This window comes from Mobula birostris, chromosome 3 (assembly GCF_030028105.1).
Source record: "Mobula birostris isolate sMobBir1 chromosome 3, sMobBir1.hap1, whole genome shotgun sequence".
Taxonomy (NCBI): domain Eukaryota; kingdom Metazoa; phylum Chordata; class Chondrichthyes; order Myliobatiformes; family Myliobatidae; genus Mobula; species Mobula birostris.
Window position 1 is genome coordinate 125458864 of NC_092372.1, and position 26087 is coordinate 125484950.

The window sequence follows — 26087 nt, forward strand, 5'->3', positions numbered from 1 at the left end:
AAGACAGATGCGTTGGGAAGATGTGCAGGGTAGCACAACGCTCTTCAGTACCAGCAACCCAGGTTTGATTCCCGCCACACTCTGAAGACATACTGTTTTCAGGTTAACTGGTCTCTGTAAAGTGTCCCGTGATTACACTGGGATTAAATTGGGGGATTGCTGGGTGGGGCAGCTCGAAGGGTGGGAAGGGCCTACTCTGCTCTGTACCTCAGTAAACAAATAAATAAATAACGATAATGTGAGGATTAAGAAGAGCCATCTGTGATTGACGGGACAAATAGTGGTGTCCTAGCTACAGTTTATTTTGAGCTGGAAGTCCTCTCAACCCTTGCTCCCTTATTTGGTGGGTGAGGCATTTTAATGCTGCAGGGATTTCTCTCCTGCTCAGTGAAGAGCTTGCCGTCAGACAGTGCACATCCCACTGGCCTGTACTGTCTAGACATGGCCGAAAACAAGACTGAAGCAGCAAATGAGGAAGTTGACAATAAGGACAAAGTAGAGGGCAAAGAAAATGCTGAAGTCGTCGACCTGGGGCCTTTTGAAATCGTCATCGGGTGAGTGTCAAGCTGCTTTCCACAAAGTGGTGGCATGTTAGTGAGGAAGGAAAACGTAGATATAAATTTGACAAAAATGTCTCTAAAGGTTGAATATCTAATTTTTCCATGCTGATAAAGGGATTAATACAATATTTATCAGACATAGATTCACACAGGGCAAGAAACCTTCCACTGAGTCTGCACTAATCATCAAGCACTAATCCCATTTCATCCTCTCCACATTCCTGACAAACCCCCTCAGACCTGCTCACTCATCAACATGCCGGGGACGATCTACAGAGGCAAATTAATATACCAACATGCATGTCTTAGAGCAGTGCGAGGAAACTGGAGAACTCTCAGGAAACCCATCGCCATGAGGAGGACTTGCGGGCTCAGTCTATATAGCACCTGAAGTCAGCATTGAACCTGGGCCACTGGGGAGCTGTAAGACACAGCAAGCAGTTTTACCACTGTGTCGTTCCATCTATGCTCCACAAAACTCATCACAAGAGAAAAACCTGATCTAAGATGAAGAAGCTACAGGGAAAGTTAATCAGTCACGAGCAAAAAGCAGAATCTATTTCAGAGAGTGATATGTGTAATTAAATGGAGTATGACAAGCTCATGTTAAAAAACATTGCAGTCGTCGTATTCAGTGGCCTGGTTAGTGGACAGTCCAATTTGCCTTCTACTTCAGCACAGATAGTAACTGAATTAAAACAACTTAATACTTTCATTCACTGATGACAGCAGCCTCAAAGTACTGTATCTTCATATGTCTATGAGTTCAAACTTCTGGACGCTATTATTTTTTGTCTCAGTAGGCGAAGATTGGTTTATTGAGTATGCACAGCCAGCACACAGCTTTCCCTTCCAGAAGCTCTTATAAGGAAATTTTGGACATGCTGCCTCATAATTTAACAGTCTGTGACGGACATCACATCTGTAGTGTTCTCATAGATGTTGCCAATTAGAGATTCACGGCAGGACGTATATTCTGGAAAAATTGCCTTCATAGAATATATCTAATAAATAAATCTGTAGTGTTGCATTTGTGCAAAGTGTGTACAAATATGAGTATATCTGAGTGTGTGTGTATATATATATAGATAGATAAATAGCTATAGATAGATAGTGTATAATATATATTTTCCACAAAATAATAAATCCTATCTTAAGAACTTCAGGGTATTTATGATAAGTGTGATTATAAATATATAAAGATGAAAAGGCTATTTGTGTGGAATCCAATACATGTTTAATTAGATATAAATGTACGCACCAAGAACAGAGGTTCTTCCCTGCTTTTTCACAAACTTAATAAATCTAGAAGATCAGCAATACAGTCTTCAGCTGACTTGCAGACTTTGGGCAAAATTCTTCATCTACTAAATAGGCCAGTTTTTGACTTACTTCTAAAGTAAAACACAATGAAGATGGTGGAAATTTGAAAGGAAAAGATTTTTGTACCTCAGTTTCAGCAATGTGTTTTTTTCCTTCCTCTGTAAATCATTCATCTCCTATTTATATTACAGACAGATTAACTACATCAGCAAACCTTTACCACCCCCTCTCAGCCTGCAGCAAAACCAACTGTGCATTCGGTCGCTGCCTTCTCACAAACATTCTCTTTGCTCTCTCCACCCCTCCAATTTAAACGGTTTTAAACTTTTCCAAGCTTTGATAAAGGGTTCATCAAATATTGACTTTATTTCTCTCTCCACAAAGGCTGCATAATCTGCTGTGCACTTTTTGAAATGTTCTCTTTTAATCAACAATTATCCCTATTATTTATCAGGATTAATGTCTTCTTTAATTTACTTCCACAGGGATAGCGACAAAATTTGTAGATAAACAAGGATGCATAGATTCAGTTGCTAGGGGTGTGAGTAGGGTGCTAAGTGGTCTATGAAATTTCAGAATGTTCTGGAATTATTAAAATGCATTCAATGTGATTATAACTAATTAGATTAGATTATGAGGACACTCTGTCCTCGCTAATTGTTACTTAGTAATGCATGCATTGAGAAATGATACAGTGTTCCTCCAGTATGATATCATAGAAACACAAGACAGACCAAGACTAAAACTGCCAAAAATCATATAATTATAACATATAGTTACAACAGTGCAAAGCAATACCGTAATTTGATAAAGACCAGATCGTGGGCACAGTAAAAAAAGTCTCAAAGTCCCGATAACCCCATCATCTCACGCAGATGGTAGAAGGGAGAAACTCTCTCTCTGCCATGAACCTCCAAGCACCGCAAACTTGCCGATGCAGCACCCTGGAAGCACCTGACCGCAGCGGACTCTGAGTCCGTCCGAAAGCTTCGAGCCTCTGACCAGCCCTCCAACACCGAGCACCGAGCACCATCTCTGCCGAGCGCTTCGACCCGGACCCCAGCCACCAAGCAACAGGCAAAGCCGAGGATTTGGGGCCTTCCCCTCCGGAGATTCTCAATCGCACAGTAGCAGCGGCAGCGAAACAGGCATTTCAGAAGTTTCACCAGATGTTCCTCTGTGCTTCTCACGTCCATCTCCATCAAATGAGGATTGTGCACGGTGTCCTACTTGACAGATTACAGATATTCATTCCGGAGTGGCCGCTGCGTGCTGCATCGCGCCGCCATCTTCTCTTCTCTTCAATTATAGTTGAAGGATTGTTTCCATGTGTTTATAATAAGGCAGGAAATTTAATGAACACTGGAAATTTTGGTTATCTGATGAGTTAAAAAGACTGGTTGCTCATGTTAGTGAAATTAATTGAATTGACCTTATTCCATACATCTTTCACATACATGAGGAGTAAAAATCTTTAGTTACGTCTCCGTCTAAATATGCACTGTGCAATCATAGCAATTTATAATAATTTATAATAAATAGAACAGTCAATGGAACATAGAAATGCACTCATATCAGCATGAGTTAATCAGTTTGATGGCCTGGTGGAAGAAGCTGTCCCGGAGACTGTTAGTCCTGGTATTTATGCTGCAGTACCGTTTCCCAGATGGTAGCAGCTGGAACAGTTTGTGGTTGGGGTGACTCGGGTCCCCAATGATCCTATAGGCCCTTTTTACACACCTGTCTTTGTAAATGTCCTGAATCATGGGAACATATATGTCATGTGGGTCTTATTGTTAGTGAAATAAGCCTGGGATAATATTCCAGAAAGAATAATCTTCAGATGTATTAGTGGGTTCAGTCTTTTGCTTTAATAATAATAAACATATTTTGTTGAGAGAGATCTCACACACAAAAAATATCACAGCTCAGCGACCATTAACTTTTCAGATTTACACAAGCAGCCAGTCCAGAGTGTGATGTCCATGCAGTTTATAAGATTGTTATTTCAACCCTTTTCACTGTCATTCATCACTTCCACTATGAACTGTGAACGGCAGTACTGCTGGACAGAAAAGGCAAACCAAGAGCACTTTACTCGTTCCATATGAACGTGTTAATGGTAAATGGAAACATAAAGTAAAACTGCAGATGCTGGAAATATGAAACATAATACAAAATGCTAGAAACAATCAGCACATCAGGCAGCATCTCCAGAAAGTCATTTTGTTTATGTTAAAGACAAATCTTTTTAATTAAGTTGATTGAGCTCTTTGGCAAGGAGGTCTAAGGTAGTGAGGTTGATGCTTATTACTATTTGAAAGTACTTGATAAAATGTCACACAGGAGGCTGAAGATGACTGCAGAATTAAGGGAAAGGTGACTGAATGGATTCTGATTTGGTCTAGATCAGGGGTTCCCACCCATTTTATGCCATGGAATTGTGAACTCCAGGCTAGGAGCCCCTGATCTAGATGGTCAAAAGCAAATGTAGAGACACAACAGTTAATCAACACACAGAAAAGTTCCTGGTGAACGCAGCAGGCCAAGCAGCATCTCTAGGAAGAGGTGCTGCTTGGCCTGCTGCGTTCACCAGCAACTTTTATGTGTGTTGCTTGAATTTCCAGCATCTGCAGAATTCCTGTTGTTTGCGTTTTTAAACACAACAGTTAATACTGGCCAAGTAATCCAGAGGCTTGGATTAACTATCATGGTAGGCTGTGGATTTGCTTCAGTTAATAATCTTGAATTTCCAAGTTTAAAGTTCAAAGTATATTTTATTATCCAAGTAAATATATGTCACCATATTCATTTTCCTGTGCGCATTCTCAATAAATCTATGGAATAGTAACTATAGCAGGATCAATGAAAGATCAACTAGAGCGCAGAAGACAACAAACTGTGCAAATGTAAATATAAATAAATAGCAATAAATAACAAGAACATGAGCTAACAAGATACAGAGAACTTAAAGTGAGATCACTGGTTGTGGGAACATCTCAATGGATGAACAAGTGAGTGTAGTTATCACCTTTTTTCAAGAGCCTGGTGGTTGTGGGGTAGTAAATGTTCTCGAACATGGTGGCGTGAGCCCTGAGGCTCCTGTAACTTCTACCTGATGGCAGCAGTGAACAAAGAGTCTGGCCTAGGTGGTGAGGATCTTTGATGATGGGTGCTGGTTCCCTACAACAGCTTTTCATGCAGATGTGCTCAATAGTTGGGAGAGCTTTTCCCATGATGGACTGAGCTGAATCCACGACTTTTTGTAGGATTTTCTGTTCAAAGCCATCAATGGTTGGCATGGATTTGATGGGCTGAAGGGTCTGTTTCTATGATGCAGCACTCTGAAACTTTGTGTGTGAAACTAATGGAAGGCAACTTCATTAACTGTTCTAAACATGCAATGAAACTGTTGAGAATGGGAAAGTTGCAAGTTAAGTGGAGACGGTGGGGATGTTGGACTAAACATGACTGCTATTTAAAAACTCAATATGGGCATGCTTCCTTCTGTAAGACTTCTGAGCGTTGTGTCCTTCAGTGTTTCTTGATGTAAGTGTATAGATATTGGATTGTGAAGGGCTTCGCAGTGCTGCTCAATTCAACAAACGTAAAATAAGATGAGAGAGGATGCGTTGGAACTGAAACCAGTGTAGTATGCCTAAACAATGGAAGCTACAACAGGATGAAGGAGGTGTTGGATAGGGTAAGCTGAGAACATAGGAAATATGGTGGGACGGTTGAGGAACAATGGAAGACTTTCACAGTGCTCAACCAAAGTATATTGCAGTTAAAAGTAAGGACAGTAAGGGTGGGGAGAGCCAGCCTTGGATAACTAAGGAAGTAAAGGAAGGTATCAAACTAAAAGCTCGTGCGTACATGATCGCCAAGAGTAGTGGGAAACTGGAAGACTGGGAAAACTTTAAAAACAATAAAGAACCACAAATCGGGCAATAAAAAAAGGAAAGACAGATTAAGAAAATAAACTAGCACAAACTATAAAAATTAATAGTAAAAGTCTTTATAATTATATAAAGTGGAAAAGGATGGTCAAAGTGAATGTAGGTCCCTTGGAGGACGAGAAGGAGGAATTGATATTGGGTAATGAGGAAATGGCTAAGGCTTTGGATGACTATTCTGTGTCGGTCTCCATGGTGGAAGGACATGTCTAATATGCCAAAAAGAGATGATATGGATGCGATGGGAGGTGAGGGCCTCAATACCATAACTATCACTGAAGAGGTAGTGCTGAGCAAACTAGTGGGCCTAAAGATAGACAAGTCCCCTGGTCCTGATGGAATTCATTACAGGGTACTGAAAGAAATGGCAGAAGTTGTAGTTGAGGCTTTGGTGATAATTTACCAAAATTCTCTGGACTCTGGGCAGGTCTCAGCAGAGAAGGTAGATGTCACACCACTGTTCAAAAAAAGATGTAGGCAAAAGGCAGGTAACTATATGCTTGGTGGTTTAATATCTGTAGTTGGAAAAATGCTTGAAGCTATCAGTAAAGAAGAAATAGCGAGGTATCTGGAAAGAAATAGATCCATCAGGCAGACACAGCATGGACTCAGCAAAGGTAGGTCCTGTTTGACAAACTTACCGGAGTTCTTTGAAGATATAACAAGTGCAGTGGATAGCGAGGAATTGATGGACGTTACTTACTTGTATTTCCAGAATGCTTTTGATAAGGTGCAACATAAAAGACATCGATAAGATAAGGATGCATAGAGTTGGGGATGATGTATTTGCATAGAGAGAGGATTAGTTAACTAATAGAAAGCAGGGAGTTCGGATACATGGGGTTTTTCTCTGGTTGGCAATCAGTAGTGAGCGGTGTTCCGCAGGGGTCTGTGTGGGGCCCACAACTGTTTACAATATACATTAATGATCTGGAAGAGGAGATCGAGTGTAGTGTTTCTAAGTTTGCTGATGACACTAAAAATTGAGTGGAAAAGCAGATTGTGCAGAGGATACGGAGAGTCTGCAGAGAGATATAGATAGGTTTAGTGAGTGGGCAAGGGTCTGGCAGATGAAGTACAATGTTGGTAAATGCAAGGTCATCCACTTTGGAAGGAAGAATGGAAGAGCAGATTATTATAGAATCTGCTGTGCAGAGGGACGTGGGAGTGCTTATGCATGAATCGCAAATGGTTGGTTTGCAGGTGCAGGCTATCAAGAAGGCAAATGGAATGTTTACCTTCATTGCGAGAGGGATTGATTTTAAGAGCAGGGAGGTTATGCTGCAGCTGTACAGGGTACTGGTGAGGAAGCGTCTGGACTACTTTGTGCGGTTCTTGAAGAAGGATGTTCTGGCTTTGGAAGCGGCGCAGAGGAGGTTCACCAGGTTGATTCCAGATATAAGGGGGCTAGATCATGAGGAGAGATTGAGTTGCCTGGGACTGTACTCACTGGAATTCAGAAGGATGAGAGAAGATCTTAGCGAAACAGATAAAATTATGAAAAAGATAGATAAGACAGAAGCAGAAAAGATGTTTCCACTGGTGGGTAAGACTAGCACTAGGGGACATAGAAACCATAGAAAAACTACAGCACAGAAACAGGCCTTTTGGCCCTTCTTGGCTGTGCCGAATAGATTTGGGGGAGTAAATTTAGGACAAAGATGAGGAGGAGTGGAGGCTACCTCAGTAAATATATTTAAGACAAGATTGGATAGAATTTTGTATAGCAGGTGAATTAAGGGTTATGTGGAAAAGGCAGGTAGGTGGAGATGAATCCATGGTCAGATCAGCCATGATCCTATTGAATGGTGGAGCAGGCTCGACAGGCCAGATGGTCTACTCCTGCTCCTATTTCTTATGTTATTATAATTGAAAATTGGGGATTTGCAACACTTTGATTCTGTCAAGCACCTTTTATACATCTTATAACAAACAACAATTAACTCAGAGTGGATTATTCATATGCATGTTTATTTTACTTGCCACAAGGGAAGGATCACTACACAAGAGCTGGTAGTCGCTTCAAAAACATACAGTGTAGTCTTTCATTTATAGACAAGTGTTATCTACCCGTGCCAGGTCAAGGAGAGGGTGCATTCTGTTAATCTAATTAATCAGTGTACTTGGCATTCTTCCGGTAACTGAATACACTTATCTTTCTGCAGTTTGTCATTTACTCAAGGTCCGTCAGCATAATGTCGCACGAACTCTAATAGCAAAGCACTCTGGTCCAATACAGGTTCCATTTTGTCAAAGACAAAACTGCCATCTTGTTACTTCAAGTAAATTATATTTTCATCTAATACACTAATACACCAATACGTGCACATTGGCACTCAATGACATGCTCCCTATCCTTGTACATTCCCCTCATTTCCTTTGGAGTATGGATGACCTGCACCAGCCATGGTCACTCTTGTGGCAGCAGGACTTCACCACAGCTGTGACATTACTCGGCATCTATGCAACTATTCCAGATCTGTGCATCTGCTCCAGGCTTGTGAATTTATTCAAAACAGAGTCCTGGCTTCAGTTCAAAGTTCAAATAAATTTATTATCAAAGTACATATGTGTCACGATATAAAACCATGAGATTGATTTTCTTGTGGGTATTCACAGTAAATCCATAATAGAATAATATTGATAATAGAATCAATGAAAGACCGCACCAACGTGGGTGTTTGACCAGTGTGCATAGACAACAAACTGTGAAAATACAAAAAAAAGAAGAAATAACAAACAAACAGATAAATAAATACATATCGAGACCATGAGATGAAGTACCTTGAAAGTGAATCCATAGGTTGTGGGAACAGATCAGTGATGGAGCAAGTGAAGTTGAGTGAAGTTATCCCTTTGGTTCAAGAGCTTGATGGTTGGGGGTGATAACTGTTCCTGAACCTGGTGGTGTGAGTCCTAAGGCTCCTGTACCTTCTTCCTGATGGCTGCAGGAAACATAAAGTTGTGGTGGTAGGGGATTTTAATTTTCCATATATTGATTGGGACTTCCATACTGTTAGGGGTCTAGATGGTTTAGAGTTTGTAAAATGTGTTCAGGAAAGTTTTCTAAATCAATATATAGAGGGACCAACTAGAGGGGATGCAATATTGGATCTCCTGTTAGGAAATGAGTTAGGACAAGTGACGGAAGTCTGTGTAGGGGAGCACTTTGGTTCCAGTGATCATAACACCGTTAGTTTCAATTTGATCATGGACAAAGATAGATCTGGTCCTAGGGTTGAGGTTCTGAACTGGAAGAAGGCCAAATTTGAAGAAATGAGAAAGGATCTAAAAAGCGTGGATTGGGACAGGTTGCTCTCTGGCAAAGATGTGATCGGTAGGTGGGAAGCCTTCAAAGGAGAAATTTTGAGAGTGCAGAATTTGTATGTTCCTGTCAGGATTAAAGGCAAAGTGAATAGGAATAAGGAACCTTGGTTCTCAAGGGATATTGCAACTCTGATAAAGAAAGAGTTGTATGACATGTAAAGGAAACGGAGTAAATACAGTGCTTGAGGAGTACAAGAAGTGCAAGAAAATACTTAAGAAAGAAATCAGGAGGGCTAAAAGAAGACATGAGGTTGCCTTGGCAGTCAAAGTGGAGGATAATCCAAAGAGCTTTTACAGGTATATTAAGAGCAAAAGGATTGTAAGGGATAAAATTGGTCCTCTTGAAGATCAGAGTGGTCGGCTATGTGTGGAACCAAAGGAAATGGGGGAGATCTTAAATAGGTTTTTTGCGTCTGTATTTACTAAAGAAACTGGCATGAAGTCTATGGAATTAAGGGAAACAAGTAGTGAGATCATGGAAACTGTACAGATTGAAAAGGAGGAGGTGCTTGCTGTCTTGAGGAAAATTAAAGTGGATAAATCCCCGGGACCTGACAGGGTGTTCCCTCGGACCTTGAAGGAGATTAGTGTTGAGATTGCAGGGGCCCTGGCAGAAATATTTAAAATATCGCTGTCTACAGGTGAGGTGCCGGAGGATTGGAGAGTGGCTCATGTTGTTCAGTTGTTTAAAAAAGGATCAAAAAGTAATCCGGGAAATTATAGGCCGGTAAGTTTAACGTCGGTAGTAGGTAAGTTATTGGAGGGAGTACTAAGGGACAGAATCTACAAGCATTTGGATAGACAGGGACTTATTAGGGAGAGTCAACATGGCTTTGTGCGTGGTAGGTCATGTTTGACCAATCTATTGGAGTTTTTCGAGGAGGTTACCTGGAAAGTGGATGAAGGGAAGGCAGTGGATATTGTCTACATAGACTTAAGTAAAGCCTTTGACAAGGTCCCGCATGGGAGGTTAGTTAGGAAAATTCAGTTGCTAGGTATACATGGAGAGGCGGTAAATTGGATTAGACATTGGCTCAATGGAAGAAGCCAAAGAGTAGTAGTAGAGAATTGCTTCTCCGAATGGAGGCCTGTGACTAGTGGTGTGCCACAGGGATCAGTGCTGGGTCCATTGTTATTTGTCATCTATATCAATGATCTGGATGATAATGTGGTAAATTGGATTAGCAAATTTGCTGATGATACAAAGATTGGAGGTGTAGTAGACAGTGAGGAAGATTTTCAGAGCCTGCAGAGGGACTTGGACCAGCTGGAAAAATGGGCTGAAAAATGGCAGATAGAGTTTAATACAGACAAATGTGAGGTATTGCACATTGGAAGGACAAACCAAGGCAGAACATACAGGGTTAATGGTAAGGCATTGAGGAGTGTAGTAGAACAGAGGGATCTGGGAATACAGATACAAAATTCCCTAAAAGTGGCGTCACAGGTAGATAGGGTCGTAAAGAGAGCTTTTGGTACATTGGCCTTTATTAATCAAAGTATTTAGTATAAGAGCTGGAATGTTATGATGAGGTTGTATAAGGCATTGGTGAGGCCGAATCTGGAGTATTGTGTTCAGTTTTGGTCACCAAATTACAGGAAGGATATAAATAAGGTTGAAAGAGTGCAGAGAAGGTTTACAAGGATGTTGCCGGGACTTGAGAAACTCAGTTACAGAGAAAGGTTGAATAGGTTAGGACTTTACTCCCTGGAGCGTAGAAGAATGAGGGGAGATTTGATAGAGGTATATAAAATTATGATGGGTATAGATAGAGTGAATGCAAGCAGGCTTTTTCCACTGAGGCAAGGGGAGAAAAAAACCAGAGGACATGGGTTAAGGGTGAGGGGGGAAAAGTTTAAAGGGAACATTAGGGGGGGCTTCTTCACACAGAGAGTGGTGGGAGTATGGAATGAGCTGCCAGACGAGGTGGTAAATGCGGGTTCTTTTTTAACATTTAAGAATAAATTGGACAGATACATGGATGGGAGGTGTATGGAGGGATATGGTCCGTGTGCAGGTCAGTGGGACTAGGCAGAAAATGGTTCGGCACAGCCAAGAAGGGCCAAAAGGCCTGTTTCTGTGCTGTAGTTTTTCTATGGTTTCTATGGTTTTCTAAGAGAGTATGTCCTGGGTGATGGGGGTCCCTGATGATGGAAGGCCCTTCAAAACAGTTTGCTATCTTGTGTGTTCCTTAGAGCTTCTCCCCACTACCCACAATGTACCCCAACCATCCCTCATTTCCCCACCATGAACCTAATAACCTGGCCAAACATGACACAACTTTTCCTCGCCATCGATCTGCCACTAGCATCCCTTCCACTTAGCAACCTTGGGCTGAACCTTTCCCGCTGACAGACACTTGCCCCACTATCTTTCAAATGCTTCATCCTTCCCTCAACCCACGCATCCTCTCTTCCTTGACTGCCGGGGCCCCGAGCTGACCTCAGAATTCCTTCGTCCAGTACAGTGTGTTGAAGGGGAGATCCTTTATCATGCAGGATTCATTCAGAGTGTGGAAGTTCTTTGATTACGTGAGGTCTGGAGGTGGAGGTGGGAGGGAGGGTAGCCTTTGAACAAAATAACTACTGAGTCACGAGAGCCCAGCTGGTGTGACTTTTCAGTGCTGATCAAAATCTCGGGAGGGAGCAATTCGGCCGGATGAATTCCTCGCTTGGAACCTGCATTGTGTGAGGGCGAACAATTGCATGGACAAATGTTCAGCAAGGCCTTTGGCAAAGACCTAGCTGGGAGGCTGGTCCACAAGGTTCAGTCACATGGCACTTAGGATGTTGTAGCAATTTATACTCAGCATTGGCTTAGCAGAAGCTTGAGCATGATAGTAGATAGTGGCCTCCCTGACCAGAGGCCTGTGACTAGTGACGTGCTGCAGGGACTGGTGCTAGGTCCATTGTTCAGTTAGTCATCCATATCAATGATCTGGATGATAAAGTGGTCAACTGGATCAGCAAGTTTGCATTTGACACCAAGATTGGGGGTGTAGTGGACAGCGAGGAAGGCCGCCATGGCTTGCAGCGGGATCTGGACCAACTGGAAAAATGGCAGATGGAATTTAAGGCAGACAAGTGTGAGGTTTCTCAATTTGGGAGGACAAACCAAAGAAGGACTTATACGGTGAACAATAGAGCAATAAAGAGTGTGGTAGAGTAAAGGAATCTGGAAACTCAGATCTGTAATTCCTCAGAAGTGGCATCACAGGTAGACAGGGCCGTAAAAAGAGCTTTGGGTACATTGCTCTTCATAGATCAGAGCACTGAGTACAGAAGTTGGGATGTTGTGTTGAAGCTGTATAAGACATCAATGAGGCAAAATTTGGAGTATTGTGTGCAGTTTATGGTCACCTACCAATGAGATTGACAGAATACAGAAAAATTTACAAGAATGCTACCAGAACTGATAGCCAGAATTATAGGGAAAAGTTGAATAGGTTAAGAGTTTGTTCCTGGAATGTAGGAGAATGAGAGGAGATTTGATAGAGATATACAAAGTTATCTTTGGAACGTACAAGGTTGAGGGGGTGCTTGATAGAGGTATGTGGGCATGTGGCCAAGTGGTTAAGGCATTGGATTTGCTACCTGAAGGTTGTGAGTTCGAGCCCCAGTCGAGACAACGTGTTGTGTCCTTAGGCAAGGCACTTAATCACACATTGCTCTGCGATGACACCGGTGCCAAGCTGTATGGGTCCTAATGCCCTTCCCTTGGACAACATTGGTGTCGTGGAGAGGGGAGACTTGCAGCATGGGCAACTGCTGGTCTTCCATACAACCTTGCCCAGAGTGGCGACTTTCCAGGTGCAGATCCATGGTCTCACAAGACTAACGGATGATAGAGGTATTTAAAATTATGATGGGGATAGATAGAGTTGATGTGGATAGGCTTTTTCCATTGAGAGTGGGGGAGATTCAAACAAGAGGACACGAGTTGAGAGTTAAAGGGCAAAAGTTTAAGGGTAACATGAGGGGGAGCGTCTTTACTGAGAGAGTGGTAGCTGTGTGGAACGAGCTTCCAGCAGAAGTGGTTGAAGCAGGTTCAATGTTGTTGTTTAAAGTTAAAATTGGACAGGTATATGGACAAGAAAGGAATGGAGGGTTATGGGCTGAGTGCAGGTCAGTGGGACTAGGTGAGAGTAAGAGTTCAGCATGGACTAGAAGGGCTGAGATGACCTGTTTCCATGCTGTAATTGTTATATGGTTACGAGGGGTATAGGTAGGGTAAATGCAAGCAGGCTTTATCCACTGACCAGAACTATAGGTCATAGATTAAGGGTCAAAGGTGAAATATTTAAGTGGAACTTGAGAGGGAAGCATCTTTACTCAGAGGGTGGTGTGAGTGAGGAATAAGCTGGCAGGAGAAGTTGTGGATGGGTCTGATTGGAACATTTCAGAGAAGCTTGGATCAGTACATTGATGGGAGGAGTATGAAGGACTGTGGCCACATGCAAGTTGATAGGACTAGACAGAATAATGGTTCAGCACAGACTAGATGGGCCAAAGGGTCTGTTTTTATCCTGGAGTGCTCCATGATTCTATGACTGACAGACCAGGCAGGTTGCCTCTTTAAAATGGCCTTTCTTTCCTCTGTGAGTGGCTGGCAATATTACTCCCAGTTTACTGCCACGTCCTCCTGCTGAGATAAAGAGAGTTAAAAATACACTTGAAATTCCATTTCAATGAGCCACTGCAGTGAGCAGAGAAGAACTGGCCACAGATATCACTGGAAAATAATGTGGGGGTAGATCTGCAAAAGCACATCACCCTTGAACTGTCAGTGACACCAGAATTGTTGGGCATATCTCACAATTCTCTGATCAGAGCTGGGATAGTGGGATAAAGCCTTTAATCTCAGAGCTGCTGTTTCTGCCACCGTACACAATATATACTCTGAACGCATAAAAGGGGAGATATTGATACATTTAAAAATTTCATTTACATAGAATTATTTATTTGTATATCGCAAAATGTGCCAGTTATAAATTATATTAAAGTGCTCTCCTTCTTCTTGGGCCATTAGCTCCCAGTGGATCGGCAGCTATTGATGAGCTCTGATCTCCATCGTCCTCTGAAGTCGATGGTATGGTTGGAGATCATCAATGTTTCTGCAATCCATTATATCCACTGTACAGGGCTCTGGCCTGTGCAGCTTCACCAGAGCCCTGTTGGCCGTCCTTACCTGTTTCCACCTCTCGTGATGGGGGTTGAACTTTGAGAGGCGTATGCACTGTTATGTAAGGAGACACTGTTGTCATCAAGCATATTTTTTGTAGTCCTATCTCATAAGCAACACTTGGACAGGCCATAAACCAGCTTGTGTGGTGATGCTGGCTGTTGCATCAACATATTCCAGAACTTGGGTTTTACCTGGAAAATTTACTTTTGCTGATTCAGGGCTATTTTCTCTTCAGAAGATTCACTGTAGAGAAATGACTAGAGAAATTAAGGGGGACTTCTGCCGTGGACTCAGCGGCTGAAGAGCTGTTTCTGCATAATATTGCCCTCTCCGTAACTTAAAAAAGAAAAGTCCCCGGCTTGATTGGACAATGTCTCAGTGACTGCAGAAGTAACAGATGCATCAATAAGTGATCTTTGGAAAGTCCCCAGGTTCTGGACCAATTCCAGCAGATTGAAACATGTCAAATATACCTGCTAGTTAAAGGGAGAATGGAAATAAACATTGAAATGTGAACCAGTTAGCCTGACACCCATTCTCAGCAAGATGTTTTAACTCATCTTTACAATCAGGTTCAAAAATCATTTATAAACTCTAAGTGTGACTAGGCAGAATCAGCAAGGTTTTGAGAGGGGTAAATCAGGTTTGAAGAACCTATTAAGAAATTTTAACAAGTTATCTGGTACGGCAGAGAAGGCAAATCATTCCTAAAATGGGATTTTAGAAAGACATTTGACAAGCTTATTCCATCAAAGGGGCACTGAGGTTTTGATTGAGATAAAGGTTTAGTTAAAAGATAGAAAATAGAATGGGTCCTCTACTTGTTGGTAAGCACTCACTATGTAAAATTGTTTATGGTTGAGGCAAAAGTCCTGTTGTTTTCTTGGCAATAACATCTGCTCTTTTTTAAATTCCAGACAGCAAATACCTTCTATTTTCTTCAAGTTCCAGTTCAAAAACGTAGAATACAGCTCAGGAAGGAATAAGACATTTTTGTGCTATTCAGTGGAACAGCAAGGTGCAGATTGCCAGAAGATGCAAGGATACGTGGAGGACGAGCACACAAGTACGCATGCAGAAGAGGCCTTCTTTGCAGAGGTCTTCAAGGAATGCAATGGCAGTTTGAAGTACTCCATCACTTGGCACGTCTCCTCCAGCCCTTGTGCAGCCTGCGCTTCCAAAATTGCAGAATTCCTGAAGAAGAGCCCCAACGTCCGCCTCACCATCTTCATGGCTCGCTTGTTCATGTGGGAAGAGCCTGAGATCCAACAAGGTCTTCAGCTGCTGAAAGCTGCTGGTTGCCGACTGAAGATCATGAAGGCTCCTGAGTATAACTACTGCTGGAGCACTTACGTTGAAAATGAGGGGGAATCTTTCGTACCCTGGGAAGACCTACAGCCCAGCAGCTTGGCATATGAAGGGATTCTAAATGAAATTCTACAACGTGCCTAGAAGGGTGAGGCATTCTGACGTGTCCCCAAATTTGGTGGTTCCCACTGCCTGATGTTTTTATTGCCTCATTGTATGTTTGCTGTGAGCACTTATTAGTTTTTATTGATTTACACATGGGAAGGAAAGGTAAGAGTGACAGTGTCAATATTGAAAGTTTGGTTAACTCTATTGATTTATGCCAATAAAATTAGGGGTTCGAGGGAATGAGTCTTGGGATAACAATTCTGTCTCTGAGTCAGATAGGGAAGAATTTGGAAGTTTCTATGAGTGAAGACCAGAGCTCTAAATATAATTCATATTAATTGGGTGTTGGTGATCATCCCATCTGTGTCTACAGCTTGTTGGGAGTCCATGGCATTCTCCAAAATGAAAGACAGCAACCTGGTGCAAAGGTAGTCATAGTTGTGGGGGTGGTGTTTGCTTTGTAATCTGTCAGACTATAAGTAAGTCTGCAAGACCTTTCAAGGACTAATGCAATGTTACAAAAAAAAAAGGGGAACAGAGATATTCTTTTGGTTCATAACAATGATCAATAAATGTTTCACCAAACAGCCAACGTTAAATGGCTAGTTAGAAGCAGTTATGATGGGAAACATCTTGCAGTGTTTTGGAATAGTGCAGTCATGTGCATGTCATGTTTCATATCCCAAACTCCCGATCATGGTTTGTGTCAATAAACAGGCAGACCAGGACACCTCTCAGAATTGTACCACAAGGGTAACAGACACATGAACAAATGATAACTACAGGAATTAACAATGGATGATTGGAGAGCTTACAAACATAATTTCCCTAGTATACAATGTGAAATTGCATTAAGACTGACAGGTGAGGGGTAATTGGAAAAGGGTGAAACAAATTAATCACTATTTTAAGATTATACTGGTTATTTATTTTCATAACCAATAATTTTGTCATTGTTCATAGATATAAAATTTAGACTTGTAATAAAAATAGAAAACACTGGAAATACTCAGATCAAGCGCTATGTATCAAGGGAAAGTGTTCACATTAAAGAGCATACCCTTATAGTCATTTACTGTTGATAAATCTTTTAATAAAGTATTGACTTGAGACGCAATACTGATGTCTATAGCACTGCCACTGGTGGGATGCTCCACAATATGCCATGGCATAGTTGTAATGTGTATGTCAAAATTTAAAATGGAGAAAAGGAATGTTAAAAGTGTGACAAAAACAGCAAGTGTTACAACAGGAAGTTAGATGCTTTGGAAAGCAATGTGGATAAACTTTAGATTTTTAGTGCATTTTATGGAGATTTGGTAAAACAGTCATACCATAGAACCATAGAAGCTACAGCACAGAAACAGGCCTTTTGGCCCTTCTTGGCTGTGCCGAACCATTTTCTGCCTAGTCCCACTGACCTGCACACGGACCATATCCCTCCATACACCTCCCATCCATGTATCTGTCCAATTTATTCTCAAATGTTAAAAAAGAACCCGCATTTACCACCTCGTCTGGCAGCTCATTCCATACTCCCACCACTCTCCGGGTGAAGAAGCCCCCGCTAATGTTCCCTTTAAACTTTTCCCCCCTCACCCTTAACCCATGTCCTCTGGTTTTTTTCTCCCCTTGCCTCAGTGGAAAAAGCCTGCTTGCATTCACTCTATCTATACCCATCATAATTTTATATACCTCTATCAAATCTCCCTTCATTCTTCTACGCTCCAGGGAATAAAGTCCTAACCTATTCAACCTTTCTCTGTAACTGAGTTTCTCAAGTCCAAGGAAACATCCTTGTAAAGCTTCTCTGCACTCTTTCAACCTTATTTACATCCTTCCTGTAATTTGGTGACCAAAACTGAACACAATACTCCAGATTCGGCCTCACCAACGCCTTATACAACCTCATCATAACATTCCAGCTCTTATACTCAATACTTGGATTAATAAAGGCCAATGTACCAAAATCTCTCTTTACGACCCTATCTACCTGTGATGACACTTTTAGGGAATTTTGTATCTGTATTCCCAGATCCCTCCGTTCCACTGCACTCCTCAGTGCCTTATCATTAACCCTGTATGTTCTACGTTGGTTTGTCCTTTCAACGTGCAATACCTCACACTTGTCAGTATTAAACTCCATCTGCCATTTTTCAGCCCATTTTTCCAGCTGGTCCAAGTCCCTCTGCAGGCTCTGAAAACCTTCCTCACTGTCTACTACACCTCCAATCTTTGTATCATCAACAAACTTGCTGATCCAATTTACCACATTATCATCCAGATCATTGATATAGATGATAAATAACAATGGACCCAGCACTGATCCCTGTGGCACACCACTAGTCACAGGCCTCCACTCAGAGAAGCAATTCTCTACCACCACTCTCTGGCTTCTTCCATTGAGCCAATGTCTAATCCAAATTACCACCTCTCCATGTATACCTAGTGACTGAATTTTCCTACTAACCTCCCATGCGGGACCTTGTCAAAGGCCTTACTGAAGTCCATGTAGACAATATCCACTGCCTTCCCTTCATCCACTTTCCTGGTAACCTCCTCGAAAAACTCCAACAGATTGGTCAAACATGACCTACCACGCACAAAGCCATGTTGACTCTCTCTAATAAGCCCCTGTCTATCCAAATGCTTGTAGATTCTGTCTCTTAGTACTCCCTCCAATAACTTACCTACTACTGATGTTAAACTCACCGGCCTATAATTTCCCGGATTAATTTTTGATCCTTTTTTAAACAACGGAACAACATGAGCCACTCTCCAATCCTCCGGCACTTCACCCGTAGACAGTAACATTTTAAATATTTCTACCAGGGCCCCTGCAATTTAAACACTAGTCTCCTTCAAGGTCCGAGGGAACACTCTGTCAGGTCCCGGGGATTTATCCACTTTAATTTTCCTCAAGACAGCAAGCACCTCCTCCTTTTCAAACTGTACAGTTTCCATGGTCTCACTACTTGATTCCCTCAATTCCATAGATTTCATGCCGGCTTCCTTAGTAAGTACAGACGCAAAAAACCTATTTAAGATCTCCCCCATTTCCTTTGGTTCCGCACAAAGTTGACCACTCTGATCTTCAAGAGGACCAATTTTATCCCTTACAATCCTTTTGCTCTTAATATACTTGTAAAAGCTCTTTGGATTATCCTGTACTTTGACTGCCAAGGCAACCTCATGTCTTCTTTTTGCCCTCCTGATTTCTTTCTTAAGTATTTTCTTGCACTTCTTATACTCAAGCACCTGATTTACCCCCTGTTTCCTATACATTTCATAGAACTCCCTCTTCTTCTTTATCAGAGTTGCAATATCCCTTGAGAACCAAGGTTCCTTATTCCTATTCAATTTGCCTTTAATCCTGACAGGAACATACAAACTCTGTACTCTCAAAATTTCCCCTTTGAAGGCTTCCCACCTACCAATGACATCTTTGCCGGAGAACAACCTGTCCCAATCCACGCTTTTTAGATCCTTTCTCATTTTTTCAAATTTGGCCTTCTTCCAGTTCAGAACCTCAACCCTAGGACCAGATCTATCCTTGTCCATGATCAAATTGAAACCAATGGTGTTATGATCACTGGAACCAAAGTGCTCCCCTACACAGACTTCTGTCACTTGCCCTAATTTGTTTCCTAACAGGAGATTCAATATTGCATCACCTCTAGTTGGTCCCTCTATATACTGATTTAGAAAACTTTCCTGAACACATTTTACAAACTCTAAACCATCTAGACTCCTAACAGTATGGGAGTCCCAATCAATGTATGGAAAATTAAAATCCCCTACCACCACAAGTTTATGTTTCCTGCAGTTGCCTGCTATCTCTCTGTAGATTTGCTCTTCTAAGTCTCGTCGACTATTGGGTGGTCTGTAATACAATCCCACTAATGTGGCCATACCTTTCCTGTTTCTCAGCTCCACACATAAGGACTCAGTAGACAAGCCCTCTAATCTGTCTTGTCTAAGCACTGCTGTAATATTTTCCCTAACAAGCGATGCTACTCCTCCACCTTTCATTCCTCTGCCTCGATCACATCTGAAACATTGGAACCCTGGAATATTAAGCTACCAGTTCTGCCCCTCCTGTAGCCAAGTTTCACTAATTGCTACAACATCACAATTCCACGTGTCAATCCACGCCCTCAACTCATCTGCCTTCCCCGCAATACTCCTAGCATTGAAATATACACACCTCAGAAGATTTTTACCACCACTCACAACCTTTCTAACAGCGGATTTGCTTAAACTTTCAATATCATTTATTTCCACCCCAGCCACACTGTCAGCTCTGGCACTCTGGTTCCCATCCCCCTGCAAATTTAGTTTAAAGCCTCCCCAATAGCACTAACAAACCTCCCTGAAAGGATATTGGTCCCCCTGTGGTTCAAGTGCAACCCGTCTCTCTTGTACAGGTCCCACCTGCCCCAGAAGAGGTCCCAATGATCCTGAAATCTGAAACCCTGCCCCCTACACCAGTTCCTCAGCCACTTGTTCCTCCTCCAGAGCATCCTATTCCTACCCTCACTGGCACCTAGCACAGGTAGCAATCCTGAGATTACCACCCTCGAGGTCCTGCTTTTCAACTTCCTACCAAGCTCTCTATACTCACTCTCCAGGACCTCCTCACTCTTCCTTGCTATGTCATTGGTACCGATGTGCACCCCGACATCTGGCTGATCACCCTCCCACTTCAGAATGTCATGCAATCGATCAGAGACATCCTTGACCCTGGCACCTGGGAGGCAACAAACCATCCTGGATTCTCTGTCAGGACCACAGAACCTCCTATCTGCACCTCTAACTATCGAGTCCCCTATCACTACCGCTCTCCTCTTTTTCCCCCTTCCCTTCTGCACTGCAGAGCCAGACCCAGTGCCAGAGATCCGGCTACTGCAGCTAGTCCCAGGTAAGTCATCCCCCCCCAACAGTATCCAATGCGGTATACTTGTTGTTGAGGGGAATTGCCACAGGGGAACCCTGCTCCGCCTGCCCTTTCCTCTTCCCTCGCCTGACAGTGACCCAATTTCCTGTCCTCTGCTCCTTTGGCGTAACTACCTCCCTGTAGCTACGATCTATAATCTCCTCATTCTCCCGAATGATCCGCAGGTCATCCAGCTCCAGCTCCAGTTCCCTAACGCGGTTTGTCAGGAGCTGCAGCTGGATGCACTTCCTGCAGGTCTCGTTGTCAGGGACACCGGAGGGCTCCCTGACTTCCCACATCCTGCAAGAGGAGCATTCCAACATCCTGCCTGGCATTCTCTCTGCACTAGACAATCTGAACAAAAAACTTACCGGAACCTACCCTGGCCGCTGCCTGTTCTCGCTGAAGCCTGTTGAGCCAAAGCCGTCCCACTCTGACTCAGTCCACTCCGACGATGGCCGCTACAACGATGGCCGCTGTATATGGTGGTCTGCTTTTTAAACCTTTGTGCGCTACGTCACGCGCCTGCGCAGTGCAGACCCTTCTCCCCGAGCAGTGTTTAAAAAAAATGACTTTTTCGACCCGAATCCTTCCGCTCACTTCTTCAGCTACTTGCTTCGACTGAAACAAGAACCGTTGAAATTTCCCCTTTTTAAACCTTTTACAGATTTGTCCTGCTCAGGTTCAAAACGGCTTTGAGCTGCATATGCAGGGTGCAGTAGTGACGTATGCATTTATATTACAGGTGTAAATGTGATGGATTAAAGGCACCATCGGCGAGCAGACTAAAGAACATTAAAGTACGTTAACTTAAGTATGATTTTTTTTTCTAACAGGCTGACACCCCCCAGTGTGCATAATTTTGCAGGGATATTATAATTTAATAACAGCATCAGAGATGTTCATAACTATATTGAGAAGAGCGTCCTGATACTCTGCTCAGTGAGGTGGGTGCTCAATACTTATATGGGCGGGAACTAGGAGAAAGCAGTTCTTCTGCTGACATAAATATAGAAACATAGAAACATAGAAAATAGGTGCAAGAGTAGGCCATCCGGCCCTTCGAGCCTGCACCACCATTTATTATGATCATGGCTGATCATCCAACTCAGAACACCGCCCCAGCCTTCCCTCCATACCCCCTGATCCCCGTAGCCACAAGGGCCATATCTAACTCCCTCTTAAATATAGCCAATGAACTGGCCTCAACTGTTTCCTGTGGCAGAGAATTCCACAGATTCACCACTCTCTGTGTGAAGAAGTTTTTCCTAACCTCGGTCCTAAAAGGCTTCCCCTTTACCCTCAAACTGTGACCCCTCGTTTTGGACTTCCCCAACATCGGGAACAATCTTCCTGCATCTAGCCTGTCCAATCCCTTTAGGATTTTATACGTTTCAATCACATCCCCCCTCAATCTTCTAAATTCCAACGAGTACAAGCCTAGTTCATCCAGTCTTTCTTCATATGAAAGTCCTGCCATCCCAGGAATCAATCTGGTTAACCTTCTTTGTACTCCCTTTAAGGCAAGGATGTCTTTCCTCAGATTAGGAGACCAAAACTGCACACAATACTCCAGGTGTGGTCTCACCAAGGCCTTGTACAACTGCAGTAGTACCTCCCTGCTCCTGTACTCGAATCCTCTTGCTATAAATGCCAGCATACCATTCGCCTTTTTCACCGCCTGCTGTACCTGCATGCCCACTTTCAATGACTGGTGTATAATGACACCCAGGTCTCGTTGCACCTCCCCTTTTCCTAATCGGCCACCATTCAGATAATAATCTGTTTTCCTATTTTTGCCACCAAAGTGGATAACTTCACATTTATCCACATTAAATTGCATCTGCCATGAATTTTCCCACTCACCTAACCTATCCAAGTCACCCTGCATCCTCTCAGCATCCTTCTCACAGCTAACACTGCCACCCAGCTTTGTGTCATCTGAAGTCTTGGAGATGCTGCATTTAATTCCCTCATCCAAGTCATTAATATATATTGTAAACAACTGAGGTCCCAGCACTGAGCCTTGCAGTACCCCACTAGTCACTGCCCGCCATTCTGAAAAGGTCCCGTTTATTCCCACTCTTTGCTTCCTGTCTGCTAACCAATTCTCTATCCACATCAATACCTTAACCCCAATACCGTGTGCTTTAAGTTTGCACACTAATCTCCTGTGTGGGACCTTGTCAAAATCCTTTTGAAAATCCAAATATACCACATCCACTGGCTCTCCCCTATCCACTCTACTAGTTACATCCTCAAAAAATTCTATGAGATTCGTCAGACATGATTTTCCTTTAACAAATCCATGCTGACTTTGTCCGATGATTTCATCGCTTTCCAAATGTACTGTTATCACATCTTTGATAACTGACTCCAGCAGTTTCCCCACCACCGACGTTAGGCTAACCGGTCTATAATGCCCCAGTTTCTCTCTCTCTCCTTTTTTAAAAAGTGGGGTTACATTAGCCACCCTCCAATCCTCAGGAACTAGTCCAGAATCTAACGAGTTTTGAAAAATTATCACTAATGCATCCACTATTTCTTAGGCTACTTCCTTAAGCACTCTGGGATGCAGACCATCTGGCCCTGGGGATTTATCTGCCTTTAATTCCTTCAATTTACCTAACATCACTTCCCTACTACATGTATTTCGCTCAGTTCCTCCATCTCACTGGACCCTCTGTCCCCTACTATTTCTGGAAGATTATGTATGTCCTCCTTAGTGAAGACAGAACCAAAGTAATTATTCAATTGGTCTGCCATGTCCTTGCTCCCCATAATCAATTCACCTGTTTCTGTCTGTAGGGGACCTACATTTGTCCTTACCAGTCTTTTCCTTTTTACATATCTATAAAAGCTTTTACAGTCAGTTTTTATGTTCCCTGCCAGTTTTCTCTCATAATCTTTTTTCCCCTTCCTAATTAAGCCCTTTGTCCTCCTCTGCTGAACTCAGAATTTCTCCCAGTCCTCAGGTGAGCCACTTTTTCTGGCTAATATGTATGCTTCTTCTTTGGAATTGATACTATCCTTAATTTCTCTTGTCAGCCACGGGTGCACTACCTTCCTTGATTTATTCTTTTGCCAAACTGGGATGAACAATTGTTGTAGTTCATCCATGCAACCTTTAAATGCTTGCCATTGCATATCCACCGTCAATCCTTTAAATGTCATTTGCCAGTCTATCTTAGCTAATTCACGACTCATACCTTCAAAGTTACCCCTCTTTAAGTTCAGAACCTTTGTTTCTGAATTAACTATGTCACTCTCCATCTTAATGAAGAATTCCACCATATTATGGTCACTCCTACCCAAGGGGCCTCTCACGACAAGATTGCTAATTAACCCTTCCTCATTACTCAAAACCCAGTCTAGAATAGCCTGCTCTCTAGTTGGTTCCTCGACATGTTGGTTCAAAAAACCATCCCGCATACATTCCAAGAAATCCTCTTCCTCAGCACCTTTACCAATTTGGTTCACCCAATCTACATGTAGATTGAAGTCACCCATTTTAACTGCTGTTCCTTTATTGCACACATTTCTAATTTCCTGTTTAATACCATCTCTGACCTCACTACTACTGTTAGGTGGCCTGTACACAACTCCCACCAGCGTTTTCTGCCCCCTAGTGTTATGCAGCTCTACCCATATCGATTCCACATCTTCCCAGCTTATGTCCTTCCTTTCTATTGCATTAATCTCATCTTTAACCAGCAACACCACCCCACCTCCTTTTCTTTCATGTCTATCCCTCCTGAATATTGAATATCCCTGAACGTTGAGCTCCCATCCTTGGTCACCCTGGAGCCATGTCTCTGTGATCCCAACTATATCATAATCATTAATAACAATCTGCACTTTGAATTCATCCACCTTGTTACGAACGCTCCTTGCATTGACACACAAAGCCTTCAGGTGCTCTTTTACAACTCTCTTAGCCCTTATACAATTATGTTGAAAAGTGGCCCTTTTTAATGCTTGCCCTGGATTTGTCAGTCTGCCACTTTTACTTTTCTACTTACTACTTTTTGCTTCTACCCTCACTTTACACCCCTCTGTCTCTCTGCACTGGTTCCCATCCCCCTGTTGTGAACTAACCTCCTCACGCCTAGCCTCTTTAATTTGATTCCCACCCCCCAACCATTCTAGTTTAAAGTCACCTCAGTAGCCCCCACTAATCTCCCTGCCAGGATATTGGTCCCCCTAGGATTCAAGTGTAACCCGTCCTTTTTGTACAGGTCACGCCTGCGCCAAAAGAGGTCCCAATGATCCAAAAACTTGAATCCCTGCCCCCTGCTCCAATCCCTCAGCCACGCATTTATCCTCCACCTCATTGCATTCCTACTCTCACTGTCGCGTGGCACAGGCAGTAATCCCGAGATTACTACCTTTGCGGTCCTTTTTCTCAACTCCCTTCCTAGCTCCCTATATTCTCCTTTCAGGACCTCTTCCCTTTTCCTACCTATGTCATTGGTACCTGTATGTACCACGACCTCTGGCTCCTCACTCTCCCACTTCAGGATATCTTGAACATGATCAGAAATATCCCGGACCCTGGCACCAGGGAGGCAAACTACCATCCGGGTCTCTGGACTGCGTCCACAGAATCGTCTATCTGACCCCCTTACTATTGAGTCCCCTATCACAACTGCCCTCCTCTTCCTTGCCCTACCCTTCTGAGCTACACGGCTGGACTCTGTGCCGGAGGCACGGCCACTGTCACTTCCCCTGGGTAAGCTTTCCCCCCCAACAGTACTCAAACAGGAGTACCTGTTGTTAAGGGGCACAGCCACTGGAGTACTCTCTAAAAAGTTACTGAATATTACACAGTGGCCATATTTCACAAAAATACTTTTAAAAAATGCACTAACCAATTGAGCAGCTGTGACAACTCTTGAAATTCTGACAAAAAAAATGTCTTTGGTGCTATAGTTTCACGCTAGGTAAGTTGTACAAACAGAAAATATTGGCATGGTGAGTTTACAGCCCAAACATCTCCCCCCATATGAAAACTTTATGAATAACGATTCTAAATTATTATATCAGGCCAGCTAGTGAAAGTCCATGAATTTGACCTTGTAAGACTCTCCCTCTATGTTCAACTGCACTTTGAATATACCATATGTTTTCCTCAAATAATCAGCTGTTAATTATTTTATGTATGTTTTCATTCTTGAAATATAGAAGTTCTTTTTGAAATTTGCTTACATTCACTCATTAAAATGTATTTGCTAAAGCCGGTGAGCTCACTTTCACCAGCATTTAATGTTTGCCATGTCTTGAAAGGCATCTAGTTTTCCTGCTGCATATTTTGAATGCAACCAAATATTTAGAATCTCCTCAACACTTTCAATAGTATTCACAACAATTTTGGTAAAAATTGA

At 42.6% G+C, this 26087-nt stretch overlaps 1 protein-coding gene across 3 annotated transcripts in view; it reads left to right on the forward strand.

The window, feature by feature from the left end:
* The first annotated feature begins 227 nt into the window (after positions 1-227).
* apobec2a (apolipoprotein B mRNA editing enzyme, catalytic polypeptide-like 2a) overlaps positions 228-26087 on the forward strand; it is a 31878-nt gene continuing 6018 nt past the window's right edge. Inside the window, exons 1-3 of one of the 3 annotated variants that reach the window (XR_011885402.1) lie at positions 228-554; positions 15269-15807; positions 21449-21503. Coding sequence is in view for 2 of the 3 variants with exons in the window: in XM_072253335.1 (XP_072109436.1) it covers positions 361-554; positions 15269-15803 (729 nt within the window). In the remaining variant the exon portion in view is untranslated. Of the gene's footprint in view, positions 555-15268; positions 16878-21448; positions 21504-26087 lie in introns of those variants that run through there. The other 2 variants (XM_072253335.1, XM_072253334.1) reach the window with 2 other exon arrangements.